Raw genomic sequence first — 17892 nt, 5'->3', positions numbered from 1 at the left:
GGGTGCCTGTATGTTTTTAATGTATTTCCATAAAATACAGCTGCCATCCTAGGTAAATAACCCACTTTATAGCGTAGGTTATGCCATTTAATTAGGTGCCTACATGTAGGTCACACTGCCTGGAGGCAGGCGAAGATAGAAGGGGACTCAGTTCCACAATGCGTCACAGCATCAGTTCAGCTCACGTGATCCCACTGCCGCAAATGCTGAAGTACTTAATGAGTAGAAACCTGGCAGACCTATAAGTAGAAAAATACCATTAACCATGCTGAAAAGCAGCTTTTCAAATAAAGAATGAGGCAAACCCCTGCAGAGATCTGGTTGTGTCAAGGCACACAAAATCTGGCTTGGGAGGTGAAATCATGAAGGCTCTATGGTGCAAAAACTTAGAGCTGAAGATTTAGCTGGCATCTCTCATCTCCATGAGCAGTCCAGCTGGGGTTAAAATGTGTTGCTCTATGTTGGAGGGGGTTCATGCACCCACAGCAGGGAACAGAAAGGCAGAGAATCATTTCACACACCTGGATTTATAGGAATCTCAGAAGAAACACAGCTATGGGTTCCCAGGTGGTCAGATATTGTTTATCAGGCCTGAAAGCTTTTCATGGATCTGTATTCCTAGATGGTGGATGCAGCACTGTAAGGGCTTGAGGCTTGTCAGTGAATGATCTACGCCAAGAGCATGTCAAACTTGAGCTGGAGAATTCACTTGCCTTTATTAGACCAAACCCTTATTTTTGTGTCCAGGTTACTACTGACCGCTGACAGTTTTTGTAGGTGAAAGCTTGCTTCAGACGTGCAAGCTCAAAAGGAGTTTTAAGATGTGGGACTTTCTTGTCTATTTTGGGTACATGTTGTGATCTGCCTTGCTACAGCAATTCAGATGTTGGAACCTGAGCAGTTCTCTGCAGTCCTCTCTATGCCAGGGCAGATCCCTGAAGAGCTGGAAGGCAGAAGGACTTGCCCTGTTGGGGATCCTTGTCTGCCGCACCACAGGCTGCAGCTTGCATCCTCAGGCCATCCTTATGTTGCCCTTGATCTGTCTGTACAGGTGACCTAGAGGTGACAGTTGCTGGAATTACCACTGTCCCAAAGAGTGCTTCTCCTCGGGTGTCCCTCATGTTTGATCAGCACCCATATTTCTTTGCGATGTGCTATTTAATGGTGGGTCAGTAGCACTATAGCTGTCTCAGATACAGGCAGGTTTGAAGCCCTGTTACTAAAAGTCCCTTTACAGCTTGCAGGTTATGATAATGATGCTGACAAGCCCTTTCAGGGACACTTTATTTGCCAGCACTTTGGTTCCTGACGTGGCTATTGTTTGAAGCTGGTGATACTGGATCACCAAATGTATGATCCCTGTCAAATGACTCAGTGCCTTTATGTGGGGAATCGCAAGAGAGAGGTGTCAGGCCCTGGAGCCCTTCCAGAGGGGATGACTGAATTCAGACCTAATGAGAGCATCTTTCCTGCGTTTCCCATCACTCCTTGCAGCCTCCTCAACAGTGATGTTCAAAGAGTTGTCAACTTTATTTCCCAAGTTGTTGTTCTGTTTACCTGCTGCGGTCTTTTAAAAGCAGCTATTTTTGGTCTGTCATTAGATTTTGAGTTGCGTAACAAGTAAATCAAGATTGCTGCTATTAGGAGCTTTGCACCAATGGAACAGATGCCGCTGTTGCCAGCAGTGAGGCGAGCTGTGCTGTGCGTGCACGTGCTGCTGTTCCTGGGGGAAGCCCTTGGGTTTCTCACCCTGTTCTGCTGTCTGTCTGTCTGCTGATGCGCTGGAGCTCAGGCACCTTGGCGGTTCCACAGAAGAGCTGAGGCACCTCTGCAAATGACAGCGTTTGCTCTGGCTGCTGGAGCAATGTATTTGGGGGTGTAAACAAGCCTCTGCTTCTTTCTCATCTCGGGATGCTATTTTGAGGCTGATATGAGCAGACCAGATCTTCCTTTGGATGTAGCTGGGAGGTGTTTATCCCAATCCCCGCCCCCCCAGTCTGTCTCTGATTGCCCAGATGCTGCCTTTTTGAGAGCTACAGTTCTGTGCTTCTGGGAGATCAGCCCGTCTGGACAAAGCCAGATCTGCAGCCTCAGCAGAACGTTGAGCCAGGGACCTCTGAAACTTGCCACCGTGTTTGAACAGTGCAGGGAGATTTGCTAGGCAGCAGTTTGTTCTTTCCTACTAGTTTTCCCTGAAGCATCCCCTGAAATTAAATACTCACAGAGTAAATAGCCCAGTAACTCCGTTAGTGAACAGCAGCCCAAACACAATGTTGATTGGGAGTTGCCCTGTAGCACTGTCAGGTCTGCAGACTCCACTGCGATGCTTCGTGTATTTTTTCTTTTATAACCCCAACTACATGCAGTTGTTTAAACAAGTTGAAATCTCCACTTTCCCCAGGGAGGGGTGTGTGCACAAAAAGGCCAGTCCATCATGGCTAACACTGGAGATACAAACATGATGCTGCAGCTTCTGAACCCAGAAGATGATGAGCCTTGTACCTATGGGCTGAAGTGAAAATACAAGACTTGAACTTGAGAGGTGGGGGTTGACTCAGAGCTTTTGATGCTGGTGTTTGACAGAACAAAAGCTGCTTTGTTGCAGTTAGTGACAGTAAATATGCCCAAATCTTTATTGGCCAAATGTCTCCCTTTCATCTCATTAGTATTTCACAGAAGTGCAAGGTCAGACCCATCCATTCACTTTCTCTATGGTAGTCCTTGATGATGATTCCTGATTTCCAGCAGATAAGCCTGAGGTGGGGTGCAAGGGCTGGCTTCTGGGAAACTCACCCCACGGACTTTGTTTCTGTGCAGGGCTCCAAGCGCATCCTGCGCTCCCATGAGATTGTGTTGCCCCCGAGTGGACATGTGGAGACGGAGCTTGCGCTGACCTTCTCACTGCAGGTAAGGTGGGAATGTAGCCTTCAGATGTCTGTGCTTTCTGGACTCGCTGCTTTGAAGTGAGCAGAAGTGTGTTGTGGGTCTGAGGTGAAGATCCTTCTCGTGCTGCTAGAAGTGCTTGTTCTTAAGGCAGTTCCAGCCCTTTCTGAAGAGTTATATGAGTTCTTTTGCTTGTCTCTGGGCAGTTAGCTGTAGAGAATTTGAGCAAAAATGGCCCAGATGCTTTCAGGATCTCAGGAGGTGGAAGCCCACTAGGAAAGCTGCCATATAAACCCTTAGAATTATTACTGGGGCCAACTCTGCATCATAGAAGGCAGATTTCTAATTCTGACTTTTCTGGGAGGAACAGGCAAGTTAGACACTTGCCACAATTTGCATGTCCTCAGTGCAACAACACAAATTTATCTGAATGACATTTGAGCATTGAGGGACTGGAGCAGGGTGCTGATTTGCAGTGTTGTGGGACCTTCCTCCTTCATCCTGTCCTTGGAGCCCAGGAATATGAGGATTTTGCAGTCTGTCCTGTTCATATTATGGCTGTGAAAGGAACCAGAGCAGGATGGATCCTGTTTGCCTTTTGTTGCCTTTCTTATCAATGGGCACCGGAGGGAGGCAGCCATGGGGGATGGCATGGATTATTAGGCTGATGAAAGGAGTGGAACAGGTGAATCCCTGATTTGGAGTTACTGAGAGATGCACCATTTGGGGAAGCTGGAGCAGTACGCAGACAGTTACTCCTGGCTCTAGAGCCATAGGAATTAGCTGGGAATTGGAGAAAATGTGTTTTATTTGTTCCACTTTTCCTCAAAGTATGCTGCCCTGCTGCTGCCTCCTGAGCAGGGAAATAATGTAAATAAAGGCTGACCTCCTGCAAGCAGGAGGGAGGATCCTGCATGCATAGAGCAGAGCCAGATGGACACTCAGAAGCATTCATATCTGGTATATCTGTGTTTTGGGAACTGTTGGTTAGATCTTGAAATCAAGAGCTTGATCTGGTAAGGAGAAAGGCTAAAGTGATGATGTGAAACAGACTGGTTGTTACTCTGAGACCTGTGCAGACTTGAAGCAGATAAGATTTCATTGCAGACGGATGATAACCCCGCAGCTGCCCAGTCAGCTACACAGATGGCTGATGCTTCTGATTTTGTCCTGATGCAGCCCACAGACTGGGTTAACTGCAGCATTGCATCTCTTTTGTGAACAGAAATAACAAAGCCACGTGCCAGGAATACATATGCTTGGGTCCTGGGGCTGTAGCTTTCCCATACTTGGGAGCAGAGCTGTAAGATGAGCCAGGTCTCCCTCTGCCAGTCCTGTGTCAGCAAGGAGCAAGTATTTCTGCAAGGCTTTTTGAAATTAACTGGGATTTTTTATTTCCTGAGACTTGGAGCAATGCTGCAGCAGGGCACAGAGCATTGCCTTGAACTCTGTTTCCCTTGAAGGGTCTGGGAACTGAGCCAGAATAGGGGAGAAAAATGTATGTGACACTGAGCCTTTGGAAGAGGTGAGCAAGGTTAATGCAGAGATGTGCTGCTGGTCTCTGACTGCCGGAAGGATTGGTGGTCTCAGATGCAGTAGGACCTGGGAAGCCTTCCCAAAATGGCACAGCAGGGTTTTTATGATAACTTTTATTGTTTCTTAATTGGACAATAACTGGAAGCTACATCTAGCTAACAAATGCAGCAAAGCCAGATATAGTCTGAATTTAGTACCTGGGATATATTTGAGAGTGGTGTTAGGCCGCAGAGTAGAAGCATGTGGATGTCACAGCACAAGGAGGTCTCAGTGTCTTGTAGCAGCCAGTATCTCCATGTTGCCTTGTCAGCTCTTCAAACTGCATGCCTTGCTTTGTGCTAGCTGTCCAGATTTGCAGCCCCTTGTATCTTTGTGGTCACAGCCTTCTCAGCTGCTTCTCCTGGGTGAAATTCTTGTCCTTTGCACAGGGCGTTTCTTTGCTAGAGTGAAGCTAGGAAGGTGACAGGGCAGGCTGGCATAACAGTGAGCAGCTGTCATGCCTGGCAGGCCTCTGCTCAGACAGAACGGAGGAGTTTCTTGCTGCTCTGTGGGGTAAGACTGGAGTTAGTGGTGTGTCTGATCCTGTTTTGTCTTACCAGCTAGGCTTAGATGAGCGATAGCCTTTCTGGTAGATGAGCTACCATTGCTCATACTGCTGGAGTGCCTGATTCTCCTGACTCTCCCTGGATTTCACAAGATCAAGTGAAATTCCCCAGATATTCCAAGCACAACATCACAGCTCTCCGGAGCACTTAATTCCTGCGTTTAGTCTAATAAACCTTTTCAGATGGAAGGGATTACACAACTGGGGCTTCAGAAAGAATGTCTTGCCCTGACTCCTGCTGTTTTAGTGTGTGTGATGACCCCTCTTCTCACCGCTTGGAGGTGCCTTGGGGTGCTGGGTGCTTCCTCTAAAGTCTTGTTTTCAAACAGGCTGCCCTTCTGACATGTGCTAGGACCACAGGGACAGGGAGATGGTAGATTTGAATGTAAAAGGTGCCTGTGGCTTTTTAAGCCCCTCTTACCTCTTTCTGCTAACAACTTTCTTCTGTCCTTGTTTAGGGACGTTGCATGTCTGTAACGTCACGGGGTCCATTTGCATCTGGATGCAGGTGTGTTTTGAGGTTGTCTTTTAATAACAGGGACTGTTGTTCCTCTCTTTTTCAGGGCTACTTCCTTGTGCATTGCACAGTAAATCCTGCCCTTACAGAGCAGTCAGTTAATTAGTATTCTGCTTGTTTGTGTGGCCACTGCTCCCAGCTCTCTGTGTAGCAGTCAGGCTTGCTCTGGACTGCAAATTAATATCTTGGGGTTTCTGGTGGCACTCAGCATTTGTATTCATCAAGTGTTTTGATCGTCAGGAAGTTATTTTCATAATGTCCTAAGGGGGAGGAAAAAAAATGTAGGTCTTGCCTGTGAGAGAAGCATCCTTCACTTGGGAATGTCCTGTTTGAGATCCCTGTGATTAGGTTCTCCTGTCTGCTCTGTATTTTGTGTATTTGGAGCATGTGTCCCATTCACTTCTCTTCTAAGGATGAGACTGCTGTATCTTTTCTTGAAGATTGCTCTTCCATTGCATGGCTGCTTCCTTCCACAGCCAGTGAGCTGGGCCCTGGGCACTGTCAGTGCTCTGGCCGGTGTCGTGGCAGAAAGCAGGACCTGCCTGCACTAGAGCACTCTGCATGTGAGCAGGACAAGCTGAGACAGCAGGGTTAGCCCTGCTCTTTCTGTAATAGTCTCTGCTTGATTTCACAGCTTCTCTGTTGGGGAGTTGTTTGGAAGATACATAAACATACGTTATTTGCTTGTATGGAATATGTCTTGGAAGGGTTTGTCTTTGCAACATAGCCTGGCAGTAGGACAGGGTTTTTCTTGAGTCAATTACTCAAATTTCTGTTGCTCAAAGGGGTTTTGACTGTGTTAATGCTTGAAAACAGTGACACTTGCAAGAGCTGTGTACCTGAAGGAGACAGTTGTCCTGGAGAGAATCATTGTGTAGCACGTAGGTCTCTGTGCTTCAGCAAAAGAGGCATCAGCAAACCCTTGGCCTCTTCATAGCTGTGCCTTTCTTCACTTGCCTTTTAGGGTCCAATAGACTCTGAAACGTGTGCGGTAGAGGGTCAAAAAGTGTCCTTGTGCTGGTGGGAAGGCAGGGTCCTGCTGAGAGCACAGGGCTCCATGGCTGTCCCTGCTCGCTGTTTGTGCTCCCAGGCAGCACCTCGGGGGCTGCAGTTCTGGACTGGTGGGGCAAGCATCTCCTGGAGACTGCTCATCCCTCTGGAACTGGGCTTGGGCTCAGCCTTTCCTAAACTGAACAGCTCCTCTGTGCCTCTGGCTTGTGTTTTCAGTGTGGGGAAACAAAAGCCCAGAGCTGAGCTGTTGATGATGAGTTCCTTGGGATAATGAAGTGTTGTCCATTGCGTTGGCTGTAGGCTCTTCTAAAAGCCACGGGGTTAATCCCTAGGAACTGAGTTTATTTGTGAAGCGGGTAACTAATGTCAAGAGATGCAAACTTTTCCATTGTGTTTCCAACTGCAGTACCCTCACTTCTTGAAGAGAGAAGGCAACAAGCTTCAGATCATGCTGCAGCGGCGGAAGCGGTACAAGAACCGAACCATTTTAGGCTACAAGACTCTGGCTGTGGGATCCATCAACATGGCTGAGGTGAGCAGCATTTGACATGATCTGTTTGCAAAGGTGGGCATTCTATGTCCTCTTTAAACCCAGTATTGTCACTTTCCTCATTGAGAAGTACCTGGTGAAATTTTATATAGCTATCTTAACTGTAATCAGTATTCACAGGGCAATCAGATTTTACTACGGAGTAAAAATATTTGACATTTTCTGGGTAGCATCTTGAGAGCTAAAGCTTTCACAAGGCTAGCTTATTAACTTGTGAGGGTTTTGGTTTTTGTGGGTTTTTTTAGAGTGTAGAACAAGACAGGGTCACTCGTGCAAGCCTTCCAACCCTATGAAATATTAAAGTTAAATCAAAGTTTGCTGTGCTTCTCTGTGCCGCTGTATAATAGTTCAGGATCAAATAGTTTCTCTCATTTTGCATGAAACACGCTTTGCAATTCTTATTTCATGGCTGTTGGTAATCTATGTGGAATTCTATTCATGAGAGGTAAATGATAAAATTTTCAGATTTACATCTGAAAATTAATGCCAGAATCAAGTATGGCTAAATTATTCACTAAGGCTTTCTGAATGGCTTAGCTCCATGCCTCATTATTTCATGCCCTGTTTAATCTCTGTGGTTTCTGTTTCTGAGAATTTAGAGATGGGCTTAGCAGTAGCAAGTTCAGCTTAATGCCAGTATTTTTCATCAGACTGCATTCTGTCAACAAATCACTTCCAGCTAAAATAAGCTAGTATTATGCTGTTGTGAGTTATTACTGTGTTAAATAACTCCTTATAAAGACCATTCCTTGTATGCAAGTTCAGCTTCCATTAGACATGCAATAAATGATAACTCCACATTTGAACGGGCCAAATTCTGGTTTGTGATGGCATAGCTAACATTTTTCCTGTAGTGTGTTTGATTTGTTTAAGAACTAGAAATTAAATACTGCTGAAAGGCTGAAAACATGTGGGGCTATGAATTAGACCAATCAGTGAACTTTTAAGTGTTGGGCATTTGCTGCTGCATATGGTTTGTCTTTTGTCTTTTTGTAGTGTCAGCTGACTGAGGTCAGAAAGTCAAACATTTTCAAAGATTCGCTGTGCTAGGAAATAGTTGCTCTCCAGCTCATCTGGAATATTTCTGAAATCGAAGACTTCAGGAAAACAGATTTTACAAGCCCCCCTCACCTTTTGCAGTTTGTAGTATAATGACCCCTAAACAGCACTGACACAGTCCTTAAAATTAAAAAAATTCTCTTAGCTGCTGAAGCAAAGCAATGAGTTGGAATTGTGAGTCTGAGCCATTTCAGAGCAGGGAGGCCATATGTTCCTCATCAGCTCAGGTCTTCATAAAGCCTCGTGAGGAGCTGACAGAGCAGCCTGGTGTGTGTTAGAAAACTGAGGTGCAGGCATGGGGAAGCGCTTTCTAACTCCTGCGGGGCAAGAGAAGGTAAGTCTGAGGTTCTGGGCAGAGCCCTGTGAGTGACAACGGAGAAACCCACACTGAGATGTCCCTCTGTCTCCACCATTGTCTTGTTTTTCATGACCCACTGCTTCATTATCCTGGGCTGGCTGCCTCCTCTGAGATTCAGGTGCCAGCTCTCTGGACCAGCGATTTTTGCTTTAGGAAGCGCTTTGCATCTGTATCTCACCAAGAATTTTGGCTTTACTGACTCGTCTGCTGGACTTTAACACAAAATTAAGTTCCTTAATTAGACGTTCATAGGGTTGATAACTGAAAAAGGAAATCAGGACTGTGCTGTGTAAACAAATACATAGTAATGAGGTAGCTGAGTATTGTGCTTCAAAGATAAGCTAATGTCAAGCTCAGAGGCTTTTTCTTTCCCTTCATCACTCCTACTAGTAGTCAAATAAAATCTCTACCAGCATAGTGTGTTGCCTGCAAATGGCTCCTGCAGTTGCAGTGTGTTGGCTTGCTTTTGTACTTGGAAATGTAGAGTAACTCTATTAACATAAATAACTCTTGTAGTATGCAAATGATGCAAGTTTAAATACATTTATGTGCAGATTTGTACTGCTTAATTTCCGTCTCAGGTCATGCAGCACCCAACAGAAGGTGGGCAGGTTCTGAGCCTTTTCAGCAACATCAAAGAGGCTGCAGTGAAGGTAGCAGAAATCTGGATCTTCTCCTTGTCAAGTCAGCCAATTGACCATGACGACAGCACTATGCAGCCCAGCCAGAAAATCAAGTCTACAGGTAAGAGTAGAACCACCTGCTCTGAGGACCAGTGTCTTCCTGACCTAGCTGGAATTAAATGCCACCTGGGCTTAGGTGCTTCCTGGGACAAATGAAAACTGGTTTACACAAGTTGCTGTGTCTATAACTGATTAAAGCAAAGAAAACTGACTTTGCAAACCTGTTGCTGTGTAAGCAGGGAGTGTGACAGGAGTAAGGGATTGAACTGTCTAAGGTGCTCCTGTGTCTCACACCAGGCCTGAGCCATCCAGCAAGGGTTAGCTGTGTTCTTGGCAATGCTCTTCCACCATTACTGGTGGGTGTGTTGAGAACCTGGAGCTTCTCACCTGGCTAACAGTGTTGTATTCAGGAGGTTCACATTTAAGCTATTTTTCCGAATTAGTTTTCCTTTGAATATTCTACAATAAATCTCATTAACTTAGATGAGACCCGCAAGCCCACAACCTGTTTTGCTATGGACTGTGGCCTAGTTTAATGAGTATAAATCCATGGTTTTATGCAATATATAGGGAAGTAATTTGTTTTCTATTTGTGACAATCTTTTTGTGTGGTACCAGCCTTCTGCTCACTGCTAGAAGAGTGGCTGTTGAAGGTAGTGCATACAGTTGCTTGTGTGGTGTTGCCGAAGGCCGGGCAGCTTACCCAAGTGACCCAAGTGTCATTTCAATGAAGGATTTAGACTCTCCTGGCATGTCTTACTTTGATTCTTTAAGCCAGTTATGCCCATGTTAGGGGGAAAAGTAGTTTCCCATGTGCAGAAACCTCTTTACTTGCTGCTGTCTACCAAGTGGTTCTTGCCATGGCAAAAAGGGTGGTGTTTCAAGGAGCCGTATCTGTTTTCTGGTCCTTCCTTCCTATCACGAGATTCCTCCTTGTTCCGTACCTCCAGGCATTTCTCATCTCACTGGTTCTAGCACAGATAGAAGATAAATTGGCAGGCATCTCCTCGTGTGCCTCCTTTCTTGCTTTGTGGCTGTTAGATGGCAGTTTCTGCTCCTGAGATGACTGTCCCCTCACCTTAAAGGAATTTCACAGGATCTCTCCCCTCTTTCCTTCCCTTTCAGACAACTATTCCGAGGAAGAGTACGAGAGCTTCTCTTCTGAGCAGGAGGCCAGTGATGATGCCGTACAGGGCCAGGTACTGTTTAGGGCATGGCTTCTCTGTGTGAGAGCTTCAGTAGAGCATATACGCTCTCAGCTCATGATTGAAACTAAAAGCCTATTTCTTTAGCTAAACCATGACAGTGCGAGACTGTCACCAAGTGTTTGTGCAGGGCCTTCTGCCACTGCAGCTAGTAACCCATTTATTCCACCATGCTGTAATTTCTCTTCATGTGTTTAGACTTGAGCTTCCTTTAAACACTGAAACATTAGCATCTTTGTGTGTTTCTCTGCTTAATGGTCAAAGCATCAGTTGATTGCTTCTGTAATGCTGATTGGATTCAAAGAGCCCAGCTAGATCCCCAGCTGTAATTAAAGGGCCAATGGGGTCTGAGTCAATCTTTACTCTTTAATACCATCTGCAAAGTAGGTCCTTGTAGAGAATGCCCTGGGTAGATGTGAGATGCTTTTGAGTTTGGTTTGTATTGGCCTTGCACCTCTTGGAGGGTACTGAGAGAGGAACCCACCGAAATGTGGGTCTGTGGCTATCCTTGTTCCTTGAGTGTAGAACTAGGGTGTTTCACCTCTCCAAGTTGTTACTCCTGGCTCTCTGCAGACCTGGTTCACTTCCTTTTCCCTCTGCCATCAAACATCATAACTGCAATTAAGACAAATGCTGAAAGCCTGAAAGACAGAGTGGCAGGTTCATCTTCATAGAGGGAGTGGTTTTAGCACTTAAATGCTCGTGTGTCCCCAAATCACAAAGGTAACACAGGAATCCTCTTTCTGTTCAGGATTTGGATGATGATGAGTACGAGCTGGGGAAGCCCAAGAAGCAGCGGAGATCGATAGTAAGAACGACGTCCATAACCAGGGTCGGTGGAAATTAGTTTTACTAACACAGATGGGGTTTGGCGAGGATGCGCAGTGCATGTGGCTTATGGGAGCAGCAGCACCAGACGTGCTGGCCCAGCAGAGGGCTTGGGAGCATGATTGCAGCATGTGAAGAGTTAGCAAAAGCAGCCAGTTCAGGGAGTGGGACTGTCCAAGGTGTGTGCATGTGCTGTCATCTAAGTGTATGAAATTCCACCCCTGTGAAGAAGCCGTTGCAGGATCCATGCTCACATAAATCCTGGAAGCAGCTTTAAGTGAAGGAAAGCTCTTCGGTTTGTGCTCTGTGTGGGAGAGGCCAGTGGGAAGGTTTTAAAATGAAGTAGCTCAGAGAGGGGCTGGTGCTTGACAGATGCATGTGGTTCTGAGGCAAAAGAAATAGCTGGATATTGAAAGCTTCGGTAAGTTGCATGCAGCTATCCACCCTCTCCCAGCAAGCATGTCTATGCCTGCAAGGCTGCACTTCAGTGTGGAGCAGTGACTTGTGCTCGCCTGTGCCATGATGCAGCTTTCTGCATATGCAAGTGTTTATGCATGTCTGTGATGACAATAACTCAGAATCACCAGGACAGGCTAAGGTTGTTTTTGGAATTAGGAGTAAGTTTGGAGATCATTGTACCTCCTGTGAGGCTGTTTCTGAAATCCATGTTTTGATAAGGTCTGAAATAAACCGTACTTTGACATGAATCTGGCACAGAAAAGACCCTGTGAGACCAGGAACATGCTAATTCATGTCCTTGGTGTCCTTAGTATTATTTTCAAGAGGCAGTGACCAGGCAGGACAAAATACACCACTTGGTTATTAAGCAGATAACTTCCTCATAGTAACATCTTTCTAGCCCCAACCTCTGAACTGATACTGAACCTGCAATGTGTGGGGTTTTTGCAAAACTGGGTTTGATGCTGCCAGTTAGCATCAACCCAGCTCCAAACCAGGCCTCCTGTCTGCCAGCTGTCAAACCATTAATGCCAGCAAACAGCTCTTGCCATGTCACCTGAGCTACTGTGTAATGGATGGTTCTGCTTGGCATCCTGAGCCAGAGGGCAGCTCAACCTCACAAGTGCATTGGGGACAGAAACAGGGCAGTCTTTGGAGAGTCTTGTCTGAGGCCTGGTGGATTTATTTCACCTGAATTTCAGCAGTCTAGAAGGTGGTTGCAGCTCGCAGGATCCGAGTTCAGAGGTAAAGGGTTAGGTTTGGAGGCATGCGGCAGTGTGAAGTGTCTGAGGCCAGAGTGGGAGCAGGCAGTTGTGGACTTCCAAGAGCAGCTCATGTGAGATACAGGAGAGCCAGAAAAGAGCAACTTCCTTCACATAAGAGTGGCTTGGTGCTAACCATTTTCTCCTCCCTTTCCTCCTGATGCAGGGATGCCACCTCAAATGCCCTGTACCAGCACTCACACCTGGCCTCTTCTTATCTTCCTTTTCTTCAGAATGTATAACCTAAATACATACTAGGTTGCACAGTGATGGATGGAGAAGGGCTGGGCAGCTCATGGCAAATCTCAGCTTTTTGGTCCTGCAAGAGAGGGAGCCCTTGGGGGCAAGGAAACACAGAGGCAGTGCAGCATTTTGGCTTGTGTTGTTTTGGACTTGGTGCCTGCTGAGTCCAGGATCTGGGGGTATCAGACTCAGCATTTTTCTGATAGGCAAGTGTTGAGAACAAGCCCCACAACTTTTCAACAGTGCTGCTAGTCAAATAAATGAGCCTGCCAGGATAAACTGCAAGCTCCTGGAAAAATCAGTGCTTTATTTGTTAGAAAACACATTTGTACTTTGGGTCAGTGGGTAGATGCTTGTGTTGGCTCACCCTTGTTAAGAATCAGAAAAGCTGACTGTCAAATGTTTGCCAGAAATATATCAAATAGATACAGGAGGCGATCTGGCAGGTAAAATACTTCATTATCCATTGTGTGTCCAACCAAGAGTGGTGTGCCATCCATCAGGTCCAGAAGATTAATAATACTTGGTGGAGTGGGACCTAGGTTATTGTAATGCAGGAATGAAAGTATCATACATGGGGAAAAGCTGATTTTGGCATAAGAACAGCAGAGGCTTAGTTTGTGGTGCCAGGAGCTGTTTGATTGAGGCAGCAGCTAGAGCACTAGTGTCAGATATGTTTGAGCTTCTTGCAGACTGGGAGAAAACAGTTCACTTAACACTTTACTCATGTAAAAGTGTCTTTGACTTGCAGCAACAAAACTTCAAGCAGAAGGTTGTGGCACTGCTGAAGAGGTTTAAAGTGTCTGATGAGGTAAGTAATTAATTCTGTAAGCCTTCTTGTCTTGTGTGTTGCCCTCTGCTTGGTGCATCTTGCTTTAGTTTTCAGGAACATTTTCCTGTTTCCTTCCTCCAGTTCCCTTCCTTTTGTTTTCAAGTCTGCAGTGGATGTGACCTCTCCTTATGCTCTGGCCTTGCACAGAGGCTTGAGGGCCAACTTTAAAATGTCGTAAGACATTTTCTACATCATGTTTTACCAAGAGCAGATTTTGGCAACCATGTGTACACTCATTGGTTTTGCAGACTGCTTTGAAATTATCTTTGACCCTTTCAAAGGCAAGTAGTCTATGGTGTATATTGCTTGTGAAGTTAAATCCTAGCCTATTTGATCATGTTACTAGAACAGCCAGGCAAGACATTAAAAACTTGGATAGGGAACACAGGTCCACAGGAGAGTCAGCTGTCTGGTCAGAGCTGAAAAGGAAAGAGATCCAGGACCCAAGAAACCTGTGTAATCTTAATATAAAACCAGTTAAATCTCAATTGGCTTTATGGCTGTGTGCTCATTTTGTGGCTTGTGGGAAAGAGTAACTCCTCATGCTTTCTTACCCTTCCAAACAGTCCTGTTAGCTTTGCTGTTCTTCCCAAGTTAGCTCAGCAGAGTCAGCACCCATAGCTGAGGTCTCAGCCAGCTGAGCTGCCACTTTTTTTCTGGAACTGCCATTCGAAAAGCAAGCCCTGAACTGTGCACAGCTGCCTGTTTACTCTGGTGTATCTGCAAAGCAACCTGTGCAAGTTTTGTGTGAGATACCTGTTCTCTTTGGCTTTATGTGTGGCTGGCATCTGATCCTTGTTGGAGTTTCAGGTGCCTCCTGTGGACATTTTTGTCATTTCTAACTGCTTTGGTATCAAATCAGGAGGTGTCATGGCAACTTTTTCAGTAAAACCCAAGACAGGTTACACTGGGAGTACTGCATTTCTGTGTTTTTTCTAAGAAAACTGGAGCTGCATTAGGGACCCTTTTAAAGCTTTGTTTATAGAATAGGGTTGAATAATGAACATCGCTAATAGCTTGTTAACCAGACACTGACAAGCTTGACCCAAGCCCCAAGCACTTCTCTTATACTTAATGTTTCTGTTGGATGTAGTATCCTTGCACTAGGAACAGAATCTTACTCACCAGACTGGTGTGCTGCCATCCTTGGTGGACCTCAGGAGATGTAGGCTCGGTCTGGCTCCTGGCAGAATCAGTGATCACTGCTTTTGTCCTCCGTGTAGGTCCTGGATTCAGAGCAGGACCCGGCAGAGCACGTTCCAGAGGTGGAGGAGGACTTGGACCTTTTGTATGACACACTGGATATAGAGAACCCCAGTGACAGCGGGCCAGAGATGGAGGATGATGACAGTGTCTTGAGCACTCCAAAGCCAAAGTTAAAGTAAGTGTGGGGTGGCTGATGCTGGGGCAGAGAGAGGCCATGCACAGCGTCAGTGCAGATTAGATTTTTCTTTTTTTTTTTTCCTCTTCTTGACCTGTCCTGGTAGCCCAAGTGTGTGCTGTTACAATGTGAATGACTGCTTGTGAGCTGGAGGTGGTGGTGGGGGGTGTGACTTCCCTTCAATCTCATTCCATTCTTGTTCCCTTTGCAGATGTTCTGCCTGCCCCACCACCTGAGCACAGGGATAGGAATTGTTGACAGGCAGTAGAGTTAAACCCTGCATAGGTATTTTGAAGAGGTGTTAGAAACAACCAGGAAATCTGTGCTGAGGCAGAAGATGCAGTTGGAAACTTCAGGATTAGAGGCAGGGATGGACAAGGCAGACTCTGTCTTTCTGGAAAAGCTAAGAAGACCCTGTGTGGAGTCTTTGCAAGGATTAAGGAAGCGGAACTGTGGGAAACAGAGGAGCTCATCAGGGCCAAGGGGACTGACTGCAGCACACGTAGATACACACAAGCCTGTTCAGAAGCAGCTGTTGTGGGCACTGATGTGTGAGCAACCACAGGACTATGGAGCTGGGCTGGGGATTGCTGGCTCAGGGTCTCAAGCAGATGCAGAACCCCGAGCTAACAGAGCTGTGTCATGTCCCTGCCAAATAAAGACCAAAAACATGAGACTGAGCCATGCTCATGCTTCTGACTGACATGTGGTTGTATGCTCTGGCCTTGTGATGGCTGTATAACAAGCAGAGCCTACCCCTGCAGCTGGTCAGTACAGCATCTGCTAAATGCCAGCTAATTACCAGTGTCATAATATTCTAATTAATGTAGAATAACCTAGTTGGGCTAAGAATAGATTTTGAGTTTGGAGTGACTTATTTCCTGTCAATGAGCCAGAAGGTGCCAAGGATAGACTGGGGCAGCAGTGGTGAGTGATGGGGCTGGTGGCTTATAAAGACATTTGGAACTTGACCCAATATATTGCCAGTTGGTAGGCCCTACCTTGAAGGGATTTGAAAGTAATGTGTTGTGGTAAGCAGCTGCTTTGAAACAATCCAAAATGTTGTGCTATACACATGGAGAGCTCGTGTCTTGTTCCCTGGAGCTGAGTAGGTAACTGTTCTGGGGTGTGTGGTTGCTGGAATAAGAACTTGCTGTGTCTGGTCCTGGGGAGACACTTTGTGGTTTGCTGTGTTCAGTTCTTGTCTTTGTATCTTGAAAGGGATGGGATAAATGCTGATGCTTGTAGGCAGGTTTTCCCTTCAACGAAAAAAAGAAATCAGTTCCTTAAATGGTAATTAAGCCTTGTAGCCTGGTGTGATGAGCTGCCTTTTCTTGTGGAAGTGCAATCTGATTGTATGCGCTACCTTATCTTACTGAGCAAATCTGTAATTGGATCCTAGGGCTGGCAGCCAAATCCAGATGGCAAGCTGGAAATAAGATGCGTATTCGCACCAAGAATCGCTTACCCACAGGAGCAGAATGTCTGTATGGGCAGTAGCTCTACTTACTGTATTTCAGTTGAGCTAGAACCTCTCTGGAGTGGCCTGTAGTTCAATCAGCATTTGCAAAGCTGAAACAAGAATTGCAATGTGGAACTTTGCACCTGGTGCTTGGGATAGTGAGGATACCACTGCTTGTGTGGAGTCAATGTGGGTTCTCTTCTGCTGTGGGAAAATGCTGGACCCACGTGTCCTGGATTTTATGGAAACTAAAGTTGCTGTTTGGTGTGTAATGTCAGAACATGCAGGTGTTCTGAGTAAGAGCTTTATAATATGGTCTGTTGTGTGATGGGTGACCTGTTGGATCCATTAGATGGATGCTGATTGGTTAATGTCAGGGCTAGACAGGGCTCCCTGGACTTTCTGGGTTTTCTTGCTGTCCTGGACACCTCCCCCATGCTTTCAAAAGTAGCCTATAAATTTTACTGGAACCATTGGGGAGCAGTAGGACACCCTGAGAACAGTCATGTTGCTTTGCTGTGAATGTGGTAGGCTTTCTCTCTTGGTGTTTTTAATAATATGCAACTGGTTTTGCTTTCCTTATTCAGACCTTATTTTGAAGGACTGTCACACTCCAGCTCTCAGACAGAAATTGGTAGTATCCACAGTATCAGGAGCCAGAAGGAGCCATCAAGTCCTGTAAGTCATGTTTCTAGAAACTTGTCTATCTGCAGGTAATACAGCAGACCTGCACTGTCTCTGTTTGCATGTGTAAATTAAAGCACCTTCTCTGATCTCCTCCAAAGACTTTGATGCGGAGATATGTATATTTTGCTAAGATGACATGTTGTTGTTTTGGGGCGTGATGGGGTTTTTTTATTTTAAAGCAAGTATTAACTCAAGGGGACATCTTCATGTTATGTACTGAATACTTGCTAATGGTATGAATAGCAAATCAGGCACATAGAATATCAGTCCTATTCCAGGGCACTTCCTTGCCTCTGCTGTTGGTTGTGCATCAGCTACTGCTTTGCCACAGCCCACACTGTGTTCAGCCCTGGTGTGACCAAGAAGCACTCCTGTTCATTCTCTAGGGTTATGCAGTGTTTAAGCAGAGAAGTGTGTCTTTCGAAACAGCTGATTTCAGAGAGTGTGGCTGAAAACCATGCTGGTGCCGTATCTCCTAATGATTTTTCCCCTCTCAAGCAGGTAGAAGTGCCTGAAAAGACAAAAAGTCTTGGAACCAAGCATGCAGGGGACAGTATTTCTGACACTGTCTGTTATGTAAGTTGAAAATGCACTTGTTAATGTTCCTCCTGTCACTTTGGGTGTCAGCTGTGGACTGCAGTCTGTGGCATGTCTGTGCATTCATACAATTGCACAAGCAGCATAACTTCCATAGGTAACGTTAGCTGCAGTGATGAAAATGCTGAGTTCTCCTTCTGACCTTAGTTGTTGGAGGTTCTTGTGTTTTAACCTTTTGAAACTGAAATGCTTTATGACACCTGTTTAAACAGCATTTCTCTTGTTTTGAGGAAGGC

General features: G+C 45.8%; 1 protein-coding gene across 6 annotated transcripts in view; it reads left to right on the top strand.

Moving 5' to 3' along the window:
• Positions 1-17892, top strand: part of PACS2 (phosphofurin acidic cluster sorting protein 2) — a 100478-nt gene that overhangs the window by 25890 nt on the left and 56696 nt on the right. For 4 of the 6 annotated variants that reach the window (XR_013922406.1, XM_080348423.1, XM_080348426.1 and 1 more), the window contains exons 3-11: positions 2818-2907; positions 6958-7083; positions 9100-9262; positions 10327-10400; positions 11158-11238; positions 13449-13508; positions 14753-14910; positions 16960-17050; positions 17558-17635. Coding sequence is in view for 5 of the 6 variants with exons in the window: in XM_080348423.1 (XP_080204549.1) it covers positions 2818-2907; positions 6958-7083; positions 9100-9262; positions 10327-10400; positions 11158-11238; positions 13449-13508; positions 14753-14910; positions 16960-17050; positions 17558-17635 (921 nt within the window). In the remaining variant the exon portion in view is untranslated. The remainder of the gene's footprint in view (positions 1-2817; positions 2908-6957; positions 7084-9099; positions 9263-10326; positions 10401-11157; positions 11239-13448; positions 13509-14752; positions 14911-16959; positions 17051-17557; positions 17636-17892) is intronic. The other 2 variants (XM_080348425.1, XM_080348424.1) reach the window with 1 other exon arrangement.

Source organism: Nesoenas mayeri (assembly GCF_963082525.1).
Source record: "Nesoenas mayeri genome assembly, chromosome: 8".
Lineage (NCBI taxonomy): Eukaryota > Metazoa > Chordata > Aves > Columbiformes > Columbidae > Nesoenas > Nesoenas mayeri.
This window is presented reverse-complemented; position numbering and strand designations above follow the sequence as displayed.